General features: G+C 41.0%; 2 protein-coding genes across 12 annotated transcripts in view; one reads left to right on the top strand and one right to left on the bottom strand.

Annotated features, from left to right (window-relative positions):
- ANTXR1 (ANTXR cell adhesion molecule 1) overlaps positions 1-8,062 on the top strand; it is a 223,709-nt gene extending 215,647 nt beyond the window's left edge. Inside the window, exon 18 of the mRNA XM_078056455.1 lies at positions 4,115-8,062. Coding sequence (XP_077912581.1) covers positions 4,115-4,375 — 261 coding nt within the window. The 3' untranslated portion in view covers positions 4,376-8,062. The remainder of the gene's footprint in view (positions 1-4,114) is intronic.
- The window catches only part of LOC118533304 (uncharacterized), a 187,285-nt gene that overhangs the window by 134,590 nt on the left and 28,552 nt on the right, over positions 1-24,143 (bottom strand). The gene's annotated exons all lie outside the window — the stretch shown is intronic.

Here is a 24,143-nt window from a genome sequence, read left to right as displayed (position 1 = left end):
CTTTGGCCAAGAGGCCATGACGGCAGCTGGAGGGACTGACCTAAGGAGGTCTTTCTCCTACCTCACTGCCATCCCCCACCTCCACAGCTGACAGATAGATGTGAGAGAACATCTTTTATTCTGTGGATCCTTTCTTAAAGACATCTGGGTGGGGCGCCTGGGTGGCTCAGTTGTTAAGCATCTGCCTTCGGCTCAGGTCATGATCTCGGGGTCCTGGGATCGAGCCCCGCATCGGGCTCCTTGCTCTGCAGGAAGCCTGCTTCTCCCTCTCCCACTCCCCCTGCTTGTGTTCCTTCTCTCGCTGTGTCTCTCGCTGTCAAATAAATAAAATCTTTAAAAAAAAAAAAAAAAGACATCTGGGGATCCTACTCTGGGTTATGAACGGATGTATTGGTAGAAGGCTGGGAGATCCTGACTTTGTCTCTGGACAAGATAGCCTCTGGTAAAAATATTAGCATTAAGTATGTGAAATAAGTAAACAGGCTCTGAATTAGCATGCCTCCTCTCTCTACTGTGGCCCCCCCTTCCACCCAGGGAGGGAGCCATGGGATGGCCAGCCCTCAGGGAAATCTGAAGCCATATGGGGCTTGACCCCAGGCACCAGCAGCTCCATCTTCAGGACCAGAATTCTCCTTCATCTTCAGAGGAAATGAATCTTTTGAGTCTCTTTGTCTGACTTGGCATGTCTAGGAACAAAGGGCAGAATATGTAGTACAGTAAATCCCAACTCTGAGTTGTCCATTAAAGGAATTTATCACAGATGGTAATCATTAGGACTTTAACATTCTTGAAGGAAAGAGTTTTATCCAGAATTATAAATAAACTATTCCCAAGGCTTAGATTTATAAAGCTGTGTTAAAAAACAAAATTCAACTGAATAAAATTTAAAGATCTTACTGGCTTTATTCAATAATTCATGAATCAGGCTGCATCCCATCTAGCAAATAGAAAGGAGCTCTGAGGAGCTGTACAAAATGAGAGACTTTTATAAGCAGAAGGGGGCAGGGACAGGAAAGAGTGGGTTACCTCATCTTTCTGTGGGGTTGGAAGGGGCCTATCAGGCAGATTACCTCACTAATGCTGACCAGGAAACTCCAGATTGACAGGTTTAAGATTACTTTTCTGGGAAACTTTGAAACTGCAATTAGGTTAGGTATTGAGTCTTGATTTGCTGACATGGGCATTAGTACAGGTGACTCCATTTTAGGCCTGTTATCTCTTTTTTTTTTTTTAACTTTTTTATTGTTATGTTAATCACCATACATTACATCATTAGTTTTTGATGTAGTGTTCCATGATTCATTGTTTGTGCATAACACCCAGTGCTCCATGCAGAACGTGCCCTCTTTAATACCCATCACCAGGCTAACCCATCCTCCCAACCCCCTCCCCTCTAGAACCCTCAGTTTGTTTTTCAGAGTCCATCGTCTCTCATGGTTCATCTCCCCCTCCGATTCCCCCCCTTCATTCTTCCCCTCCTGCTATCTTCTTCTTTTTTTTTTTCTTAACATATATTGCATTATTTGTTTCAGAGGTACAGATCTGTGATTCAACAGTCTTGCACAATTCACAGCGCTCACCATAGCACATACCCTCCCCAGTGTCAGGAAACAAAATGAGGGTTGCTGGAGTGGGGGGTGGGGTGGGAGGGATGGGGTGGCTGGGTGTCTCTCTTTTTCTAACAGCTGTAAAAGAAGGCTGCTTAGGGGGCGCCTGGGTGGCTCAGTCGGTTAAGTGTCTGCCTTCGGCTCAGGTCATGATCCCAGAGTTCTGGGATCAAGCCCCACATCAGGCTCCCTGCTCAGAGGGGAGTCTTGCTTCTCCCTCTCTCTCTGCCCCTCCCCTTGCCCCTCCCCCTGCTCCTTCTCTCTCTCCCTCCCTCTCTCTCTCTCAAATAAATAAATAAAATATTAAAAAAAAAAAAAAAGAGGGCTGCTTGGACAACTGGGAACTTACAGCACTGGGTTACAAAGTCAACCTAACCTGTGAAAGCTTTGCATTGATCTGGGAGTTCTGGGCAATGCCATGAGAAGATAGGAACTTATTTCCGCAGTTAGTGGGCCCCCAGTCAGAACCTAACAAGGTTAGGCCCTGCTTTAATCTCATGAAATGCACACTCAGAGGAATGGGGTGCTGGAATCTAAATACGGCCTTGTAATTCCTAAACCAATAGTGGAGCAGCAGAGTGCAAAACAAGGCTGCTGCCTTCCAGAAGTTTCTCATCTGGTCAGGGAGGCAAGGCATTCCCCAATCAAACAACTACAGACTATAGTTTGCAGGCTTCTTTGTGTGGCATTGACTGCAGAGAACTCAGGGACGGAAGCAAAGGATACATGGAGGCTGGAGTCATCAGGGAAAGATGTGTGGAGGGAAGGGACTGACTTAGGACTCGGATGAGTGGGGTGTGTGCATGTGAGGCAAGGTTGACTCAGCCCTCACTGTCTCCCACAAACATGCCTGGTGTCCCTGCTATGACTCTCGGCCCGAGCCACGTCTCAAATCACACACTTGTATCTCCTACAGCTGATTGTGCCTTAAATTCCACAGACTTGCCCTCTTCATTCTCCCTCGGCCCCTTCCTCCAAAGGCCTGAAAAGGGAAATTCCAGCCTCTCTGGACATATCCCAGCCAGAGCAGATGCCATAGGATGGGCGTCCATCCTAGAGGGTGAAGCTGGGAAAAACCCACACACCAGCTCCAGCCCTGGTCTAAGATGAGCAGGAGAGGAGGAAAGGGACAGGGCAGCCTCAAAGGCATGCCCCCCCACCCCACCTCTTTGGGGGGAAATTCTGCAGGCATCCAGGACACACAGTAGAGGGGACAACAAGGTGCCCTGCAGGCCCGGGAAATTTGGAGGGAGGCTAGGACCCCACAAGGGTGGTCCACACCCTGCCCAGGCAAGGCAGGAGGGTCTGATGCCAAAAGTGAAGACAGCACAGGCACCAGAAGGAAAATGTCATCTGTTGAGGGGGCAGGGCCGGCAGGACTGACTCTGAAGAGCTGAGAGGTGACACCACAAAGGAGAGAGGGCTACATAGGGCAGGCTGCAGATTCTGGACTTTCTAGAGACTGCTGTAGGGGCTCTAGGTATCTGCTCTGCATTGTCCAGTCAGGTCCCCAGGAAGGATGGGGGAAAAGCAGAATTCAGGGTAGATGTCTGCTTTGCAATAAAATGTCCCCACGTTGTATTTTCTTAAGAACCTAAGCGTGCCTGAGCAGGGGCAGCAGCATCTGGAAGAAGCAGGACTGCCCCAACCAGAGCAAGGGCAGGAGAAATTGTTCCTGACAGAGCTTCGGGGAAGGCAGGGCCATGGAGGGGGGCTGTATCGACTGGTATCTTGTTCACAGCAGGAGGGGGAGCTCCCTCCTTAAGTCACTACTCAGCGCCAGTGGCTGAAGGGGGCAAAAGTTGCTGGGAAGAGGCAACCGCATGAGTGCCTATGAGAATCACCCGAGTTTGCCACATTCGTGACAACGCAGATCACAGACTGACTCAGCTCGAATTACAGTACAGGAGAAGCTCATGGTGTTAACCTGCTCCTGCCTCCAGGAGGATCACTGAAATCAGTTGAAACAAGTTCTGTTTGTTTAAAAAATTTGGAGCCCCCCCCCCTTTAGAAGACACTAGAGTGTAGCAGGAAGAACAGAGGTTCTGGAGCCTATTTGGGATTTGAATCACCAACCCCACCTCTTACAGGTGTGTGGCCTTGGGAAAGAGATTTAATGTTTTTGAGCCTCAGTTTCCCCATCTATGAAATCGGACATTTGATAACAGTTCCTGGCTGGCAAGGCTGTTGAGATGAAATGTGATGACCTCTGTAGACAGCTTGACCCCACACGTCCAGTTAAGTTCAGTCCCCTCCTCTCCCTCCTCTTTGAGAAAGAGCATCCAGGAAAATGAATTTTAACAAATCATTTTACAACACGGTAAGCCCAGAAAAAAGGAAATGGGGAGTTTATTTGTTGTCAAGTTCTCCCGTTTGCCAGGAGAGCACTGTCGTAAACATCATGTCTGCTTCCTACATATCTCTTTCAAGCTGCCCACCACTCCCACCTGCCCTGCTGTAAACAGCCAACATCAGCTCACATTTCCTTCTCTCTGATTCTCTTACAGGGGCGCTGTATCAACTTCACCAGAGTCAAGAACAATCAGCCCGCCAAGTACCCCCTCAACAACGCCTACCACACCACCTCACCGCCTCCTGCCCCCATTTACACCCCCCCGCCCCCTGCTCCTCATTGCCCTCCCCCACCCCCCAGTGCCCCCACCCCTCCAATTCCATCCCCACCTTCCATCCTTCCCCCTCCTCCTCAAGCTCCACCTCCCAACAGGGCACCACCCCCCTCCCGACCTCCTCCTAGGCCTTCTGTCTAGAACCCAAAGTTCATGCTCTGGGCTCTTAGAAACTTTGGGGAGAAGGCTCCTCTGTGGTGTTAGAATAAGCCTTTCCAGTTAGGGGAGGCTTCTGCTTTGGAAATGAGTGGTGATAAAGCCCACTGACCTTCACACACCTTAAAAATTGGTTTGTAATGTCAATACATCAACAATTGTGATCAGCAGAAAGAAACAGAAATTTTGAAACGCCTGAAAACAAATGATGAGGCACCTACAGTCGCAATTATAGCCAGCCATCACCTCTAGAAGGTTCCAGAGACAGTGAAACTGCTGAGATGCTCTTAAATGGGATTGTGTCTCATGGAGACCAATAAGAAAATCATTTCTCTGAGGGTGAAACGCAGAGTCGATGGATGAGAAATAACATTGCTGGGTTTCTAAATGTTGCCTTCCCTCCTCCACTCCATATCCATCACTTGGCCCTGGACCCTTGGCCTAGGAACCAAGGAATCCTCACCCAAGAAGGTGAAAACCCTTTGCCTACAACTTGGGGAAAAGCTTGGGGTCCCCATTGTGGCAAGAAACTCAACATCAGACAGGTTTCCAAAAGCATGTTCACCTGGGATTTGCAAAGGAGTAAAAACATATGCCTTATTTTCCTTTCAAATTCTCCCAGTTTCCAAGTGAGGAAGAGAGCAGGTGTTTACAGATGGAAAAAGGTATGTTGCCACGTTGCTGTGTAAGTGAAATCAGGTGTGTGCATTGACTGGCAAGTGCTGATGAGAGCATCAGACAGTTTCTAAAACCCACAGGCCACCAGCAGCTAGAGGTGGCTGGCTTTGGCCCGACATGGTCCACGAATCAACAGACAGTGGCACTGTTGAAAGCAACCTGTTAATGATTCATGTTAAAAATCCAGATTAGGCTTCAGTTTAAATCACTTAAGAAGTATAAAGAAGTGACTGATCCCATTTTTCAGAGACAAACATGAGTTGATCTTCCCAAAATGGCATCTCTAGCACCTACCATACAATCTCACTGGTTTTTTTTCTTTCTTTCTTTCTTGGTAAAGTTGTATACTGGAGATTTCTAGGTAGAGTTGAGGGACAATGGTCCTAACATAATATGGAAACCATCTCCACGTTCTTTAATTAACCACAAAAAAAGCCACGTATGAGTAGATGCAAATGTATTTCTCCTTGGCTTTTCAACATACTCATAAATATAAGCTGTCAACTCAGGAGGAATATACTAGATGTTCTGCCTGAAACTCCCACCAGGCCTGGGATCCACCCCATTCCTCCAAGTCTTTCTGAATCTGTTGTCATCAGTAAGCCCTATCATCACTTTCTAAACATTGGGCTTCATCATCCCGCATGAAAACAGAGGGCCTCCTGCACCACCCTATTCAAAATTATCTTCCCCTCCAGCTTTCCACAGGTCTTAAAATTCCTCTCCCAAACTGCTCAAAGTCTTAAATTTTTTCTGGAACAAAGCAGAATATAAAATAAATATAACCTTAGTGCTTTGAGTTATGCTCTCCAAAGATCCTTCAAGAACCCATCAAGCCAGCCTGATTCTTGTACCTTACTTAGAACACAAACGTTCCGTCAACACCAATTCCTGTAGCCATGGCAGACATTGCTCATCAATCCGTCAACACCAATTCTTGTAGCCATGGCAGACATTGCTCATCAATCACAGCACTATCCAAGGAGCCCAACAATTTCTTCACAATCCTCACATCACAACTTCAAAGAGCCACCATTCCTCGGTCAGAATTTGAGAGAGAGATGAGCCCTATTTTCCATCCCCACTTTAGAAAGCAGAAACAAACGGGAATTGATGGAGGAATGGGGAATCGTTGGGCATAAAAGGTACAGTCAGGGGAACGTAGGTCTCAGCAGAGCGCCTTAGTGGGGGACCACAGGCACTAAATCTGCAGTGCCATGCCAAACTGACACGTCTCTAGGTGTACCTCAGACCCAGCCCTTCTCCCAGCCTGCCACTTCCAAATGCCCAGCCTTCTCACAGAGGTAAAATCAGAGATGGTTTCCAGGACTTTTGAAAGCAACCTCCCTTTGCCACCCCCTCAACCTGGCCTGTATTGTCTGTTCTTACAACATGAGGCTTCTTCTTTAGTATAGTCCCTCATGAAGCAGGGGCCGCAATGTCTCAGCCGCCTGCAGTGACGTTGCTGGACTCCAGCAAACCATTCCATAGGAGAATGGGTTCCCCGGGCTCACAGCATAGAGACGTTGAGCCCATGGCAACTGTTTTGACTGCTGGCAGTACAGAACAGTCCACCCCACACCACTGCCGCCTGACTCACTGCGGCCATAAGAAAGTTCAAGCCAAGATGCAGACGTTGTACAAGATGGCGGGCACCATTCGGGATCTCAACAGCACATCAGTGAGAAGCCCTGTGCAGTTTCCACGATGTCTTGGTGAACTTTCAGATGAATAGGGAACTGCAAATATATGCTGATTTCCAAGAGGATTAGCAGGGTTTGTCCTTAAAAGGGACTCATCATGTCATCCCTAGTCATTTAGAATTACAGTTGAGAAGGTGAAACTTCTAGACTATACGAATAAGGCAATAGTAGGCTAGTACAGACAAAATTCTTTGACTGGTTTATAAAATCTACCGGTACTTGTATCATTCCCTGTAAAAGGCAGCAGACATATGATTGTGACCAGGAAACTGCACAAAATTATTTTTTCAACCCCCATGTTATTGTCCTTGTGAAGTTTTTTTTTTAATAAAAGCCAACTTTTTGTTGTATATATTCGTATTCCATGTGTTAGATGGAAGCATTTCCTATCCAGTGTGAATAAAAAGAACGGTTGTAGTAAATTATTATAAAGCCAATGATATTTCATGGCAGGTTATTCTACCAAGCTGTGCTTGTTGGTTTTTCCCAAGACTGTATTGCTTTTCTAAATGTACAAATAGTTACCAAAATGACGAGACCCCTGTTTGCACAGCATTAATAAGAACGTTGAGTTCCGTGGTCCTCTCCATTGAAGACCAGCTCACAAAGAGTTTCTGGCCTGGAGCTTTGCACATACTCCAGGGAGACTGTAAAAGTTCTCTCTTTGACCAAGATCAAGAACAGAGCAGGTCGGCAAATTAATTAATAGACTTGGATATCTGGCCATGGGTAACCTCATTGTAAGTATCACTAAAACGGGCCGAGATGATTTCTATGTCTCATAAACACTTAGAGTCCAAACACTGTCAGATGAGAAAAATCCACCAAAGAACTAGAAAGGATAGTAATAATTATGACATAGTGAGCAAGTTTCAGCCCAATGCCAACTCAATAAAAACAATTAATGCTGTGTAAAATGGGTTGAATTAGCTTGCGAACTATATAAAGATATACGCAGTAAAAAGCCTGTTAATGCACACCAGATGGGAATGGGGTATTCTAGTCAATTGCCTTTTCTAGTTATCTGAGCTCTACTATATTATCATACTTGGATAACCAATTTAAAAGAATTAGAATATGATTTTTTAAATACACTTAACATTAAACTCTTCTTCTAGTCCTTTCTTCTTTCTGCGATAATTCAGAAGACAGTTATGGATCTTCAGTGAGTCATTGTTATAAAAAATCAGTTATCACTGTACCGTGCTATAGGAGACTGGGCTAACCCCGCACAATGACAAACTCTGGAAGTTGCTTTTTTAAAAAAATAATAAATTCCTAAAATCATCTCTTTTACTGGTTATTCGTCTCTTTGTTATGAAAATAAAGTGTAGATTGTTCAAGTGCTTAACATCTTGATGATAATAAAATGACTGTTGTTACGCAAATTAAATTGCATTTCTCAAATCATTATATTTCCCCTAAGCTCTTTACTGTCTTGATTACTGTCATTTTTTTCTTCAGCTGTCCAACATTCAAAATACTCTTTATTTCTGGTAACAGTTTTAAAATTTAAAAGGTAATCCAAGCTAAATAAAAATATAAAGTAAAAAGTGGAGACAGAGAAGCACACAGAAAAAAATGTCCTGGATCAGCTAGGATTGTGGCTGGCTGCCTGTCACAAGATTTGTGGCCATGACTGATTTGACTCACATAGCAAGGACTCCAGAGGTTTGCAGCTGCTTGGGGAGGGTATGTGTTGTAATGAGCACTGGGTATTATATAAGACTGATGAATCACAGACCTGTACCCCTGAAACAAATAATACATACGTTAATTATAATTGAATTTAAATTTTAAAAAATAAATAAATAAAACTGTAAAAAGAAAGAAAGGAAAAGAAACCAGGCAGTGTTACAGATCGTGTGAAAGTAAATACCCTTCCTTCTGTATACACCTCAAAATATTTTTATTACCTATGCAATTCTGACACAAATCATTTTATTCTTCTTAGCAGCTTCGATTCAGCTCCTCCATTTAAATTTTTTGTAGGTAACTGAGTGTCTCTTACTAGTTCCTGAGTCTGTTTTTTTTTTCACAAGTCTCCATTAAGCCTTGAATGCATCTTAATTGGAATAAAACCAACTGCAAACAGAAAATCATGCCACGACTTTTTCCAAGATTGCAATAGTATTTACTTTTTAATAGCCTTTTGGGCACAGGCACATTTTTAAATTACATCCTTAATCATTAAATAGTTTTGAGATAACCAGCTAGCAATTTGGAAAGAAAAAGAAAACTTGAAGCCCTACCTCACTCCTTACACCAAAATTAACTTCAGCTGTATTTTAAGTGTAACATAAAATAAGGCAAGTATTAGAAATGGAAAAAAATATTTATTCTATCATATGAAGAATTTTTAAATCCTACATATTGCTTATATTACCAACCAACTTTCTCATGAAATCACTTCAACCGAGTAACGCTCCAATGAGTAACTTGCATTGATTAACGCTCCAATGCATTAACTTGCATTAACTTGAATAAACAAAGGAACCATTACAGACAGAAATAAGGTCATTGATCAGGTGCTGACTGTGACCTTGAGCAGGAGATCACTATATCCAATTTTCTGCCCTCAGATAAATGTGTTTCTCTGGAGTCTCACTTAGGTGTAGAACTACCCATACAACACTTTGGCCTTCTAAATACATTGCAAACAAGTGCTTACAATAACCAAGCATTGGGTACAAAGCTATAGAGTTGGCATGTGCAAAACAGATGGGTTTATTCTGATTACAATTGTATTGTGTTGGCTTGAACCACCATGTCTTCATCAAATTTATACCTAAACAAATTAGAAGCCTTATAATTCCACTAGGTATAATCGCCTCTCCTTTTTATTCAACATTCAAATGGTCAATTATATAAATTCTTCCTTCTCTGCTAAAAGTGGGACCGTTTTAATTTCTGGAGTTCGAAACTGTGCAACATCTCCTTTATTTACTTTTAAATATCATTTCACAATGTCCTTATAAGGCAACAGAACAGCTAACAAAATTCTGCCTAAGTCACTTGAGAGCTCAAAACAAAATTCTGTTAAAAGATGTTCAATTAGCAGCTCCTGGGTGGCTCAGTTGGTAAAGCATCTGACTCTTGGTTTCCGCTCAGGTCTTGATCTCAGGCTGCGATTGAGCCCCCCCACCCACGCCCACCCCTTTGGGCTCCCGTTCAGCGGGAAGTCTGCTGGATTCTCTCTCCCTTTCTGTCTCCCTCTACCCCTCCCCGCCCGATACACACACGAGCACTCTCTCTCTCTAAAATAAAATAAATCATAAATTTAAAAAGATGTTTAATTAATTGTGCACATTCAGTAGCTTAACCGGCATCTTTAGTTACTAGTTGCTTATAAACATTAAAATAAATGCAACTCATAAAACACATTTTCCTTTGTGTAGTGAAGTGGTTTGCATTCTTGCAAAACATTTTAAAAGTAAAGAAGTGTTGGTATGAGTGCTAAGAGTCCAGAAAACATTCATTTTCTTCTGAAAGAGAAGTCGTAAGACAAGAGACCTCTCAGCCACCCATCACTAGCCCCTTTCAAAAATGCATCCCCAAGAGCCGTGGAAAACTTAAAGCCATCTATCTTCACATTTTTTTAAACAATACAAGCACTTTGACATTCCCCTCCCTGTGAGCCGCACCCCAACTCTGCAGGAGACGGAGCGCCTGTCTTTTTGCTTAGTTTTACTCTTGAAAGTATTTACTGGACACCTTTAGATTCTGTAAGAAACTGACTTGAAATTAATGATAATCTGCATTTCCAACCAAGATCTTGTAGAAACAGATAAATATTCCACATGAATGCAAAAAGTGGTTCGTAGCTAAGGTGATGCAGAAGCTCTGACATGCATCTGAAATTGCAGTAACGGGCTTCTCCCCAGCTGGGGTGGATTCCAAACGGGAAGCAGCCTCTGTCTCTGCCCCTGTGGCCCAGCGATTCAAAAGTCAGGCTCCCAAGGGTGAAAGCGAAGACAACAGGACATAAAGGAAGGTGAGAGGAGGGTTCAAGTCATCTCTTTGGAAGATAAATTTTCTTTCCTGCTTCAAACAGGCATTTAAGTTTTTGCTACAAATATCCCTTTCTAATGCCTCAACTGACTGCCTTCTCTCCTCTCGGTGCAGACCTGGGTGTAGTGATCTCTAGGTGCTCACACAGACACATGGTGAGTAACTGTGAAACACATGTTCAATTTCCGTGCTTTTGCTTCCTGTGTTTCAATAAGGCTGAACAGACTTTCAGACTCCTTTACATCTGTATCTCTTCCAATGATGTAATCACTGCTATGAGGAATAAGACCTGCAGAGGTCCAGGAGAATTTGATTCCGGCCCACCCCTTGCCGGACATTTCCATGGGCCGCCCCAAAGGTACCACAGCACATGCGCGCTCTGAGCGGGCCGTACCCACTCCATCTGTTACCTGCTGAGACTTGGTTTTGATGCTTAGCTCAATGTTTTTATAGCCTATTCGATATTTCTTTTTAGGAGATTCTTAAAAGATAAAAATAAAGATAATTATTAAGATAAAATTCTTAAAAGATAAATAATGATTATTTATTCTTAAACTGTTAATAAAAACAAGAAGTGATCCTGTCCAGCACTATGTCTAGGATATACTTTCTAACTTCTAATTAATAGTAACTGATAAATTTTTTTTAAAAATGCTTTTAATTTCCTTAGCAAGTTAGGAATAGGGAAAAAAAAAAAAAAGCTTCCTTAACCTGATAAAAGGTATCCACCAAAAACCCACACAAACATCATACTTAATGTCGAAATATACAGAGCTGGCTCAAAAGCCACAAGGAGACTTCCTTGTGAACATGCGTACAAAGGGTGCAACTTGCCCTATAGTACCTTTAAGGTCACAAACAAAAGCTCATTAGACACTCATAAATATACACTACATAAATAAGTACAATTATAGCAATGCATCATGGGCAGGCACATGCGCAGAAACCAAAATGTTATATAACCACCAGCTGTCAATCAAAAATGTCTATCAAGGCCAAATTCACCTGTACACAAAGCAGGCTTAAAAGGATGCAGCTAGAGCTCCGCGGTGCTATTGTCACTCTTGAAAGTATACTATACTTATCTACTCAGTAAACTCTATCTACCCGTTCTGGTCTCGGATCTCCAATTCTTTGGTGCATCTGGGACAAGAACCGAGGACCATGTAACGCTAGTAGTAGCCTCTTTAAAATAAAAAACAAGAAAGGATTCTAGCCATCACCATTCTTGTTCACCTTCGGTTCTAGTCAGCGCAATAACACAAACAAAATTACAAAGCAATTGTAAATTTCAGGAAGAAAAAAAGTTGTCATTATTTTCGGATAGTATCACTGACTACTTAAAAATTCCATGAGAATCGGGGCGCCTGGGTGGCTCAGATGGTTAAGCGTCTGCCTTCAGCTCAGGTCATGATCCCAGGGTCCTGGGATCGAGTCCCACGTCGGGCTCCTGGCTCAGCGGGGAGTCTGCTTCTCCCTCTCCCTCTGCCTCTCCCACTGCTCATGCTCTCCTCTCTCTCTGTATCTCTGTGTCTCAAATGAATAAATAAAATCTTTAAAAAAAAAAAAAAAATTCCATGAGAATCAACTTAAAACTTTTAGAACTAATAAAAGAGGCCAGTGAGTTGGCCAGGTACATCATCAGCACCATCAATAACCATGACCAGTCAGAAAACTATCCATTCATAATAGAAAAAAATATATAAAACTATACATGTTTATATTTTGAAAAAATATATAAATTATATGTAATCATATTATATACTTATATTTTTATATGTAAATTGTACATATAAATTCAAAAGAAATAAACCTACCAAAAAAATGTACAAAATCTATAGGAAGACAACTATAAAATTTTATGAACTCTCCTCAATAGATGGAGAGTGGTACTACATTCCTGAATGGGAAAACATACTGAAAAGATATCGGTTCTCTCACAAATAATCTACAAATTCAAATGAAGGCCAATAAAAAAATCTAGCAAGATTTTTAAGTAATTTCAAATGCAGATTCTAAGTTTTAATTAGAAAAGAAAATGGATGGGGCGCCTGGGTGGCTCAGTCGTTAGGCGTCTGCCTTCGGCTCAGGTCATGATCCCAGAGTCCAGGGATCAAGCCCCACATCGGGATCCCTGCTCCGCGGGAAGCCTGCTTCTCCCTCTCCACTCCCCCTGCTTGTGTTCTTTCAAACCTCGCTGTGTCTCTCTGTGTCAAATAAATAAATAAAATCTTTTTTAAAAAAAGAAAGAAAATGGACAACATAGCCAGTATATGGTAATACAACAGAATAATTTTCAGAAACAGACCTGTAAATATATGGAACTTTAGTTTATGGTAATGGTGGAGTATCCAAGGACTTTATAAAGCCCTTTAATAAAGGGCTATCTGGTTGGGGAAAAAAATAAGGTGAAATTCCTATCTCTGCTGCAAAGAAAAATAGATTTCAGATGGATTCAAGAAAAGAGAATACAAGAGAAGTACTTCTAATTAATAGTGACTGTGCCCCCGTAGGAGCACTGTCTGTAGATGGAAGGCTCTTATAATCTTACCAATCAGACAGGTCTCAACTCCCAGGAAAAAGCAAGAAAAGGGTAGAGAGAAAAATGGAAGGGCAGGAGTTGTCCAGGCGAGAGTAAGGAGGAAAAAGAAAAAGGGAGCTCTCACCCCCACACTGGGGCACTACGGTAGAACATACATTGGTGTAGCCTTTCCAGTAACAATCCCATATATTTGGTGTCTGTCACATGGTAGTTAACCAATGCTAGTTAAATGAACAAACATACCAATGAAGAATCTCAACATGTCCAAATGTTTAAGCAAATCAACAATAGAAATGGAAGCCGTATCTGAGACAATGTTTTCTTTCAAGAACCAGAGGTAATAAGCAAGTTCTCATTTCCCCATTGCCTTTGAGCAAATATTCAAAGCATGGGCTCTCACTGGGTGGTATTGAATGAATTCCTATAAAAATTCATTAACTTTGTCAGCTCCCTGGATTGCTTTTCAATGCATACACATTCTTCCACATTCTATGTCAGTTGAGGTCAAGTACTTTTTTTTTTTGCAGTTGGCCTGGGACGAAAAATAAGAGTAGATGCCAGGAACTTCGGGTAGGTGCCAGAAGGAAAAAAAGGCGCCAGCACTGGCAGTCACCAGAAGAATAAGCTCCAATTTGCCTCGTTTGTTTATCAAATGTCCTGTCTCAGGACCAGATTCCCTGCCCTTCTACAAATGCATAGAGCGAGACTCAACAGTTGTGTCCTGGCTCATTGAGGAAATAGCAAGAATCCAAAATCAGCAGTCAAGTTGTTGTGATCCCCATTAATGTTATCAGTCACTAAAGCAACTGTTTATTTGTAGATTTATGTTCTGATATTTCACAACTGCCTGAAAGGGCTTTGTTCAGTTCATGGTAAGGAGATCTCCTCACCTCGGCTTGGTTCAGTCTCAACTACCGTTAATGTTGTTGCCTCCAAAACAGGAACGGATACTCCCTTTCTTTTTTCAATGAATAGATTTAATTTTTTAGAACAGTTTTAGGTGTACAGGAAAACTGACCAGATAATGTGGAGAATTCCCCCATATCCCCTCTTCCCTGAACACAGTTCTCCCAATTATTAACATCTTGCATTAGTGTGGAACATTTGTTATAACTGATAAACCAACACTAAAGAGCATAGTTTATATTAGAGGTCGCTCTTTGGGTTACAAATGCACACATATCCACTCTGTATCATACAGTATCATGCAGAATAGTTCCAACACCCTAAAAATCCCCTGTGCTTCACCTCTTCATTCCGCCTCCTCTCTCCTCTTGAACCCCCAGAAACCTCTGATATTTTTACTGTCTCCATCATCTTGCTTTTCCAGAATACCATATAGCTGGAATCATACAGTGTGTAGACTTTTTAGATTGGCTTCTTTCACTTAGCAATATTCATTTAAGTTTCTTCCATGTCTTTTCATTCTTTGATAGCTCATCTTTTTATCGCTGAGTAAGACTCCATTGTCTGGATGTTTATCCATTCACCATTCACCATGTTCACTTTCTCACTGATTTGAATGGTGCATAGAGAGGACTCAGTGGGGTGGCTTTATGTTTTCCATAAACTATTCCAAGATGTGTGTGTGTGTGTGTGTGTGTGTGTGTGTGTGTGTGTGTGTTTAAAAGATACAGGTTGGGGGAAAATGAAAGTTATCCATTATTCCAACACCAAGACAAAACTTCTTAAACATCTACATTTATCCCCTCTCGGTCTTTTTTTATATATATACCCATTTTAAAATATTGAAATCATACTATAAATACACTTTTTATCTTGTGTTTCTCACTTAATATTATAAAAATACATATAATGGATACATACACCAAAGTGGATAGTATGATACTCTGCCCAGATCCCCTCTTCAAGGCTGACAAATGCCATCCACACCCCCAGTCGCTGGGAATATAAGCTGATGTCCATAGTCTTTGCTATTCCCCAGTTTCACTGCTATTTGTCTAAGGAAAAATTTGTTTCTATTGCTATCAATTTATTGGGCTTCCTGAATTGAAAGTATGCATGTATGTTTCATCAATTCCGAATAATTTTCAATCATTATCCCTTCGAAATTTGCCTCTCTTCCTTTCTCTCTCCTTTCCTTCCAGGATTAGCCATATGTCAGACCATCTCAGCCTGTCCACCATATCCCTTAACCTGTCTTTCATATTTTCTACCTCTTTGTCTCTCTCTTATGCATTCCAGATCACTTCTTCAGATCCGTCTTCCTGTTCGTGAACGTATCACCTATATCTAATTTTCTCTTTAAATCATCATTTGAGGTTCTTTTTATTTCAGTTTTTATGTTTGTCTTTTGTTAAAAGTTCTTTTTGTTTGGCTTTCAAATATGCCTGTTTATCTTTCATAATCTCTGTACCTTAAATTTTTTTTTCTTTAAATATATTAAACATGCTTAACTTATATTTTGTGTCCAATAATTCCCATATCTAAAAGCTTTTCTGGCCTGGTTCTGTGGTTTGTTGTTCCTGCTGACTTTTGCATATGGTGCCTTGTCTCCTTAAATGCTTTTTGACTTTGACTCTGAGCCCACATTCCTCAGAACTTTATTCATGGAAAATTCTGAGGTTTGTGTTGTGATTGCATTTCTCCAAAGAAAATTTATGTTTTGCTTCTTTCAAAAATCTGGAATCATTGCCAATCCAGAACTCTTTTAAAATAAATGCTAACCTAAAGGTATTTAGAATCATGCAGGTAGTGTAAATTTGGGTTACAAACTTGAGTTAGTGCCAGCCTGTGGTTAAGAATTCTCAAGAGAAAATTTTCTCCCTTAACCTAACAGGGACAAGCAAGCTATTCCTTGCTATTCCTATCTGTAAGTCAGAGTACTTTTCTAGTTCATTCATAAGCTAAGTTGCCTTTTAGGGTCTCAGCTTCTTACGTTGGCTTTTGTCTCCTGTTCACTCAACCAACATGTGATCATCAAAATGAAGGCTGGTCCTTAAAGAAATGACTGATTCCAGGATTGGTACACCAAAAAAGTGCAAGATAAGACTAGAACATAGATGTACAATAAAGATAAAGGAATGATGATTGATGATAGATAGATAGATAGATAGATAGATAGATAGATAGATAGATAGATTGATTTAAAAAAATCTTCCTTGGGGGGTGGGGGGCCTGGCTGGTTCAGTTGGTAGAACAAGCGACCCTTGACCTTGGAGTTGTGAGTTCAAGCCCCACATTGGGTGTAGAGCCTACTTTAAAAAAAAAAATCTTCCTGGGGCGCCTGGGTGGCTCAGTCAGTTGAGCATCTGCCTTCGGCTCAGGTCATGATCCCAAGGTCCTGGGATCGAGCCCCACTTCAGGCTCCTGCTCAGCGAGGAGTCTGCTCTCCCTCTGCCCCTCCCCCTCCCCCTGCTCATGCTCTCCCTCTCTCTCAAATAAATACATAAAATCTTTTTAAAAATCTTCCTTAAAACATAATGTCCACAAATAAATGCCAACTACAGAAAGAATGATATAATTAGACAACTGGCATTTTGGCAACCACAATAGTAATAATTGTTTCAAGCAAGAATGATAAAGAGATATTGAAACTAATGAACAAAAGTATGATGAGAAACAGGATATTTATATAGTCTCAAAATATATCACCAGACATACTTAGTAGTTACAAAAAGATAAATAGTATCTTTATAATGGAGAAACTTGGCAGATACCACCTTCAGCAAGTTTAATCACAGATGAAAAACTGTTATCATGTGCTTCTGAATAGGATGCACTGAGAAGGGCACAGCATCACTTCTGTGATATTCTTGCCAAAAATGTATAAGCCAAATCCAATCATGCAAAAATATCACACAAATACAAATTGAGAGAAATTCAACAAAATAGCTGAACTATTCTCTTCAGAAAGAAATATCCAAGACCAAAGAAAGAAAAAGGAAGACTGTAGAATTGTTCTAGATTAAAGGAGACTAATGAGACAAGAAAACAGATGCAGCCTGTGATCCAGGGTTGGATACTGGATCAGAAGCTTTTTGTTGCTATTATTATTATAAAGGACATTAATGGGACAACTGAAAAAAGTTTGAATGAGGCCTATAGATTAATTAATAGTATTTTATTCATGTTAATTTTATGAGTTTGATGATTGTACTATAGTTACATAAGAGAATGTCCCTGTTTTTAGGGGAGATAGATAGATAGATAGATAGATAGATAGATAGATAGATAGATAGGTGGCTCAGTTGGTTAAGTGTCTGCCTTCAGCTCAGGTCATGATCCCAGGGTCCTGGGATTGAGCCCCATGTTGAGCTCCCTGTTTGGCGGAGAGTCTGCTTCTCCCTCTCCTTCTACCCCTCTCCACCCCCCCAACTTGTGTTCTCTCTCTTTCATTCTGCTCTCTCTCAAATAAATAAATAAAATCTTAAAAAAGATAGATAGATAGATAGATAGATAGATAGATAGATAGATAGATAGATGATAGAGATAGATATACACAGCTATATAGATATGTAGATGTACAGAGAGAGATGGATAATAGATACAAATACAGATACAGATATAGATGTAGATATAGGTATATAGAAGGGGAGGAGAGAATAAAACAGAAGTGGTAAAGCATTAACCACATGAACACATGGGAATCTGGGTAAAGAACATACTCCAGGATTCTTTGCACCATTGTTTTATTTGGAACATTTTTGTAAACCTAAAATTATTTCAAAATAAAAGTTAAAGAAATGAAAGCTGATTTGGACAGAGTCCAGAACCTAGACTGGAAGTAGGTCTGGTCCTGGTCTCCAGTCTTGCCCATCTCCCGGAGTCAGGCTATGCCAGAATAGAGGAAGACTAAGAACAGAGTCAGCATCAGTGGTGCTGGAGAACGACATGGACTGAATGAGCTAAGAGGCGAGGGACAGTGAGGGTTGCAGGCAGATGTGCCACTGATACCTGGCACTTATGAACAGCAACAAAATCACAAAGATATGCTGACTACGAACAACAGATTAACAGAAGCTCTTGGAGAAACAATAGTCTGTACAATAGTTTCCAAACTATCCAGTGTCTCGTATTAACTTCAGATTTCAGAAAAGAAAGAGCGAATAAATCAGTTGCAATGTAATGTGAACTCATTTGATTTATTAAGACTTGTTGAAACTCTCCCAACACATATTGGTCTAAATCCTCTAGAATTTTACTGTCTAGTACAGTAACCATTAGACCCATGGGGATGTTCTAATTTAAATTATAACCATTAGACCCATGAGGCTATTCTAATTTAAATTATTTAATGAAAGAAAATTTAAAATTCAGTTCTTCAGTCACACTAGCCACTTTTCAAGGGCTCAATGGCCACATGTGACTACTGACTACTAGCTACTGTACTGGGCAGCATAGATATAGAACATTTCCATCATTGCAGAAAATTCTGGACATTCTGGAACTCTACAGAAAACATTGTACATCACTGTTCCAGAAGCTGAAGAGTTCATCACTAATGAAGATGGCTGTGATTTTTTTTACTTCATTTTCTTTGACTCATGGACAATACCAGACAAAACATGAGAAAAAAACCTCCAATAAAACTCAAACATTCCACTTTCTGTAGGATTCAATATTAGGAGAGTTCTTTCTGCCCAATGGAAGAAACTCATCGAAAAGAAATGGAAGTATAAAGAACCTTGAGGAGCGCCTGGCTGGCTCAGGCAGAAGAGCGTGCGACTCTTGATCTCAGGGTTGTGAGTTCGAGCCCCAAGCTGGGTGTAGAGATGACTTAAATAAAAATTTTTTTAATTTAAAAATTAAAAAAAAAAAACAAGAGCCTTGAGACTGTTGCAAGCATTGTCAAGAAGATTCTGATACTCCTATGTCCTCCAACTTCTTAGTTGATCCACATTTCCTCCGACTTTCCACACCCACCTCTGCACTGTGGAAAATACTGTTCATGTTTCATTCATTACACTTAATGGTTTGGCAAGAAATGCTTGAGCAAAACAAGCTACCAATAATAAAGCCTGTAATATTATCTAAGGAAGTAAGGAAATTGACTTAAACATCCAAATTAGGGAGCTAAGGAGTTAGAACTCTGACTTAACAGGGCTGGAAGGGAATTGTGAAACACTGAACCTTCAGAGCTTATGGTCCCTGCACGTCAGAGCTGACAGTAGCTGATTGCTCAATGCAAGCTGAAGTCAACCACCTACAACCTCCAATGGATATCTTAAATGCACTCAAATGGAATCCAGAAAAAAAAAAAAAAAGAGCAGACTTGGATACCATTCTTGAAACACTTGAAAGCATGCAAAATAATACCATAGATTGTTTTTATATAGTATATATAATAAAAATATGAACATTCCCATAGTAATAATAAACATCAACTTCAAATAGTAGTTACCTCTAAAGAGAGGGAGGAGAAAAAAACATCAGGAAGGGAGACACAGAGAGCTTCAACTGGATTTGTGTATATTTTCTTCTAAAAATCTGATGCCAGGATGGCTTAAGGTTAAAGTCTTATAGAGCTATCATATGGTATTCTTGGAATGTTTCTGTTTGTCTGAAATATTTCATAACAAAAAAAAAGATTAATAGATTCCACTTCTCCCATTTAGTATTTGTGTGATCCTGAGTTTCCTTTTTTTTCTAGTTGCAAACAAAACCAATATAATATCCACTAGATGGGCTGTTGTGAGAAGTTCAGAAGACCCTCAAACCAATCAAGACACCTGCATGGAATCTGGAAGGAGGCCTCTTCAGGAGTGGCCAGGCACTGGGATGTGTGGTGGTCCAGACCAGCCAATCGGGCATGTGGCATATTGTTGTCATGCTCTGCTCCAAAATGTGAGACCAGAGATGGCCCATTTTCCTTTGGACTGGAACAGATTGGAGGAATGAAGCTGGGTCCGACATTCCAGTTAAAACAGAAAGGAGGTTTGGATTTGTAAGCCTCTCTGCTTACTTTGGCTGGCCACACTTACTGTTTCCACATCTGTCCTGGGGTCAGGGGAAGCCAAATATGTGGATGTAAATGTACACAGTGGATCTACACATCAGCACTTCAGGGACTCAGGTCCATGCTACAGCTCTATAAAGGCAGCGACAGGCAGCCACCTGAGCAGACTAGAGGCTGGAAATAGCTCAGAGAACAGAGGCCAGTTTGGAATCGTTCCCAACCTTCCTTCACCACCACCCCCGCCCCCCGCTGTGGTGCCCTTGGTCACTGAACTCTCAGTCAAGTGGCCTCTCTCCACCCCAACGCTTCTGAATGCTATCCTCCCTTTCTTCTGTTCCCCCTGGAGTCCTCATTTCTGGGAAAACCTCTCTCCATTCCTGCTTCACCACTGGCCTCCTCCCCCTGCCTTTCGGAGACCTGGCTCTTCCCTAAGGCCACCTCCCTCACAGCCCTGGCCCCACACACCAAAGCTGCCCAGAGGCAGTACTGGAATCTTCCTCACTTCTCCTGCCACCTCACACCCCTCCACCTCTTCTCAAGGATTTCATCAACCAACTTTTTAGGCATGGTCCTCACAAATTCTGATGCTTCCCCAGACTCTGACCTTGGCTTTCTTCATACCACATATTCTCTTCATATCCATTCCCATGATTTCAATTTTCCTTATGAGGAAAATGAGTTAGTGACTCCTAACTCTGTACAGCCAACACAGATGTCTCCCAAGCATTCCAGATCATCTCATCCTTCCAACCACTCCTGGACATGACTACCTGGCTATGGTACAATCGCCTCCATGGCCACATCCTCTTTCTCGCCAATCTCCAAAGCATGCGTATCTTGAACACCAGTGGCTCAGCCACCTAATCCTGACCCCATCTTCTCCTTACTGCCACATTTAGTTAGTGACCAAGTTCTGTTGATTTTGCCTCTGAATAAATAATAACCTCTTCCATTGCAGCCCCATTTCCCTTCTAACTTCAGGAGCCATCATCCATTCCCTGATACATGGTACAACCATCCCCTAATTTGCTCTCAGTTTCTCTGACTTTGGCCTTCCAAACAGGGGCTCCAGAGTTTTATGTCTAAAACACAACACTGATCATGTCACACCCCTACAATGGACAATGGAGTTCAATACATTTCTGAAAGACAGAAAACCATACATAAGGAGCTGGCAAGGGATGAAACAGGATGGAAGATGCTACAGCCCACAGGACTCATGGAAGGTCTGCAGCTGAAGAGGGAGACCCTTGCCCTGAATAGCCCCAGAGAGGATCCTGACTCAGAAATGCCAGATGTTAGAGAATGGGAGGAGAATAGAAGATGAAGGGCTGAAAACAAGGAGATTAATGGAAAGTCTGTATACAGAAGAGTTGTCTCCCAACTTGTGCAGAACTCCTAGCAGACCAGCATTCTCTAATCACCCCCTCTCTACTCCAGACAAACCAAACAGAGGGGTTTTCCCTTTTAAGAGTAGACAAACTGGGGAAAACTAGGGTGGCCAGAGTAGGGCATTTGGAGTCTCCTTGGTAAGATCCAACTTCCTGTCCATTGTCCTTCCTTAAAGCAAACCTACCAGCTTTGGAGGAGAAAAGCTCCTCCCCCACATGTAGACTTTTTCTATTGCCTCATCCTTGAATATAACTAAAACCTCACTAGACTTTTAAGAGAAGCCTACCTACACTGTGAAAGAGAAAGACCAATATAAACTTTAAGAAATGGGTAATTCAGGGACAAGAAGATCTCTAATTAGGATCCTCAGTGAGATTTGCGACATCACATAAAATAGTAACAAGATACTATGAATAATGGGAATAATCCAAGAAGAAATTTAAAAATCATCAGAATGATCGGAAAATAAAGTTAAGAAAATTTCCTAGCAAAGAGAATAAAAGTAAAAGAAAATGTTAAATAAAAGAAAAAAAGACAAAAGACATAGAGGATCAATCCATCTGAACTGTAGAAGTCCCAGGGGAAAGAAGGGAGAGTATAGAAAACAGAGAAGGGGTGGAATTATTTTTAAAGTAGTACCCCAATAACCCAGAGTTGAAGAATTAGTTTTTAAATTTTTTTAAAGATTTCATTTATTTATTTGAGAGAGAGAGAGCACGAGTGGGAGGGAGAGGCAGAGAGAGAAGCAGACTCCCCACTGAGCAGGGAGCCTAATACGGGGCTCAATCCCAGGACCCTGAGATCATGACCTGAGCCGAAGGCAGCTGCCTAACCGACTGAGCCAACCAGGCTGAAGAATTATTTTTAAAATAGTACCTCAATATCCCAGAGTTGAAGGATACCCCAATATCCCAGAATTGAAGAATCTTTAGATTGAAGGGTCAACCAAATGCACTGCAAAAAAGGAAAGGGAGGAAAAGAGACAAAGATACATGTTATGAAATTTCAAGACCCCCAAGGATAAAAAGAATAATCCTAAAAGCTTCTAGAAAGGAAAAATAAAATTGTCTACAGGGGAACAGAACCAGACTGGTACGAGAAATTACATCACAGATATGGGATTCTAGAAAACATTGGAACAAAGCCTTCAAATTTCTGAGAAAAATTTAATCAACATAGAATTATATACCCTGCCAAACTATCACTGAATTATAAAATTAAGATATTTTGAGACCTTCAAGGAAAGAAAACTTTATTACCTTTTTATTAATATATTTGAGGATGTGCTCCAACAAAAAAAAAAAAAAAAGAGAGAGAGAATAAAACAAGAAAGATCCACAGGATCCTGGAAACAAGAGATTCAACCCAGAAGATTGAGGATCCAGGATAAAAGCTATTCAGCACAGTGAGAAAGGAATCAGGAGATTGGAGCAAGATAGCAGTGGCCCCTCAGAGAATGAAAATCAAGGAGAAAGGTGGATTATATAGATATGATACTATTCTCGGTTAGTTAGAAGAGCTGAAGCTTATAACTCAGGAAGACAATGCAAGAAGAAAAGAAAGTCAGTTGAAAATTCCAGGAAAAAACTAAAACTGAGCCAAAAAAAAAAAAAATGTAATCAATCCTCTAGTTGAATATGTAATAAAAGTATGTACATATTTATAATATAAACAATTTTTATTATGGATTTTTAACTTTTGGATCAACATATAGGCAAAGCAAAAAAATTAATAATGGCTATAGTTATGAATGTATTAGCCTTAGAAATGTAAGGGGGAAAAAATGCAGAGGGAAAATTACAGATGACAAGAGATTTAAGTGAAAGAGATGTAAGTGAAGGAGAGATGTAAATGAAAAAGAAGAGAAGCCAATGGGTGCCTGGATGGCTCAGTCAGTTCAGTGTCTGGCTCTTACTTTAGGCTTGAGGTCATGATCTCAGGGTCTTGAGATTAAGCCCTGTCTCAGGCTCCACACTCAGTGAGGAGTCTGCTTAAGATTCTCTCTCTCTCCCTCTCCTTCTGCCCCTTCCTCTGCCCTCCCGGCTCACGTGCTCTCTCTCTCTCTCTCTCTCAATAAATAAATTTTTTTTAAAAAAAGAAAGAGAAAAAAAAGAGAAGAGATGCTGTCTATAGTTGACAGAACAAGAAAAAAAAGGTGACCAAAGTCTTTAAAGTTATAAAGATAGTTAATGAAGGAACTAAAAATAGTACTATAACTATATCACTGAGTTCAAGCTTCATCTATTATTGCAAGAAGCCATTAAATAATGTCTAAATTTAATATATCAAGAAGTGGTAAGTAGATATTAAGTAGAAGCTCTGATGAAAGATGACAGATTGAACACACACATTAGCCTCTCCTAGCTCCCAAAACCCAACTACAGATACGGTAGAAAAAAAAAATTTTTTTTTAAGGCATAAACACACAAAGAAAAATAAACTGAAGTGTAAAATAAGTTGAAGTGATGGATACACAACTCTGTGAATATAATAAATCCATTGAATTCT

The sequence above is a fragment of the Halichoerus grypus genome, chromosome 10 (genome assembly GCF_964656455.1).
Source record: "Halichoerus grypus chromosome 10, mHalGry1.hap1.1, whole genome shotgun sequence".
Taxonomy (NCBI): domain Eukaryota; kingdom Metazoa; phylum Chordata; class Mammalia; order Carnivora; family Phocidae; genus Halichoerus; species Halichoerus grypus.
Note: the sequence above shows the minus strand (reverse complement) of the source record. Positions and strands in the feature narration are given on the sequence as shown.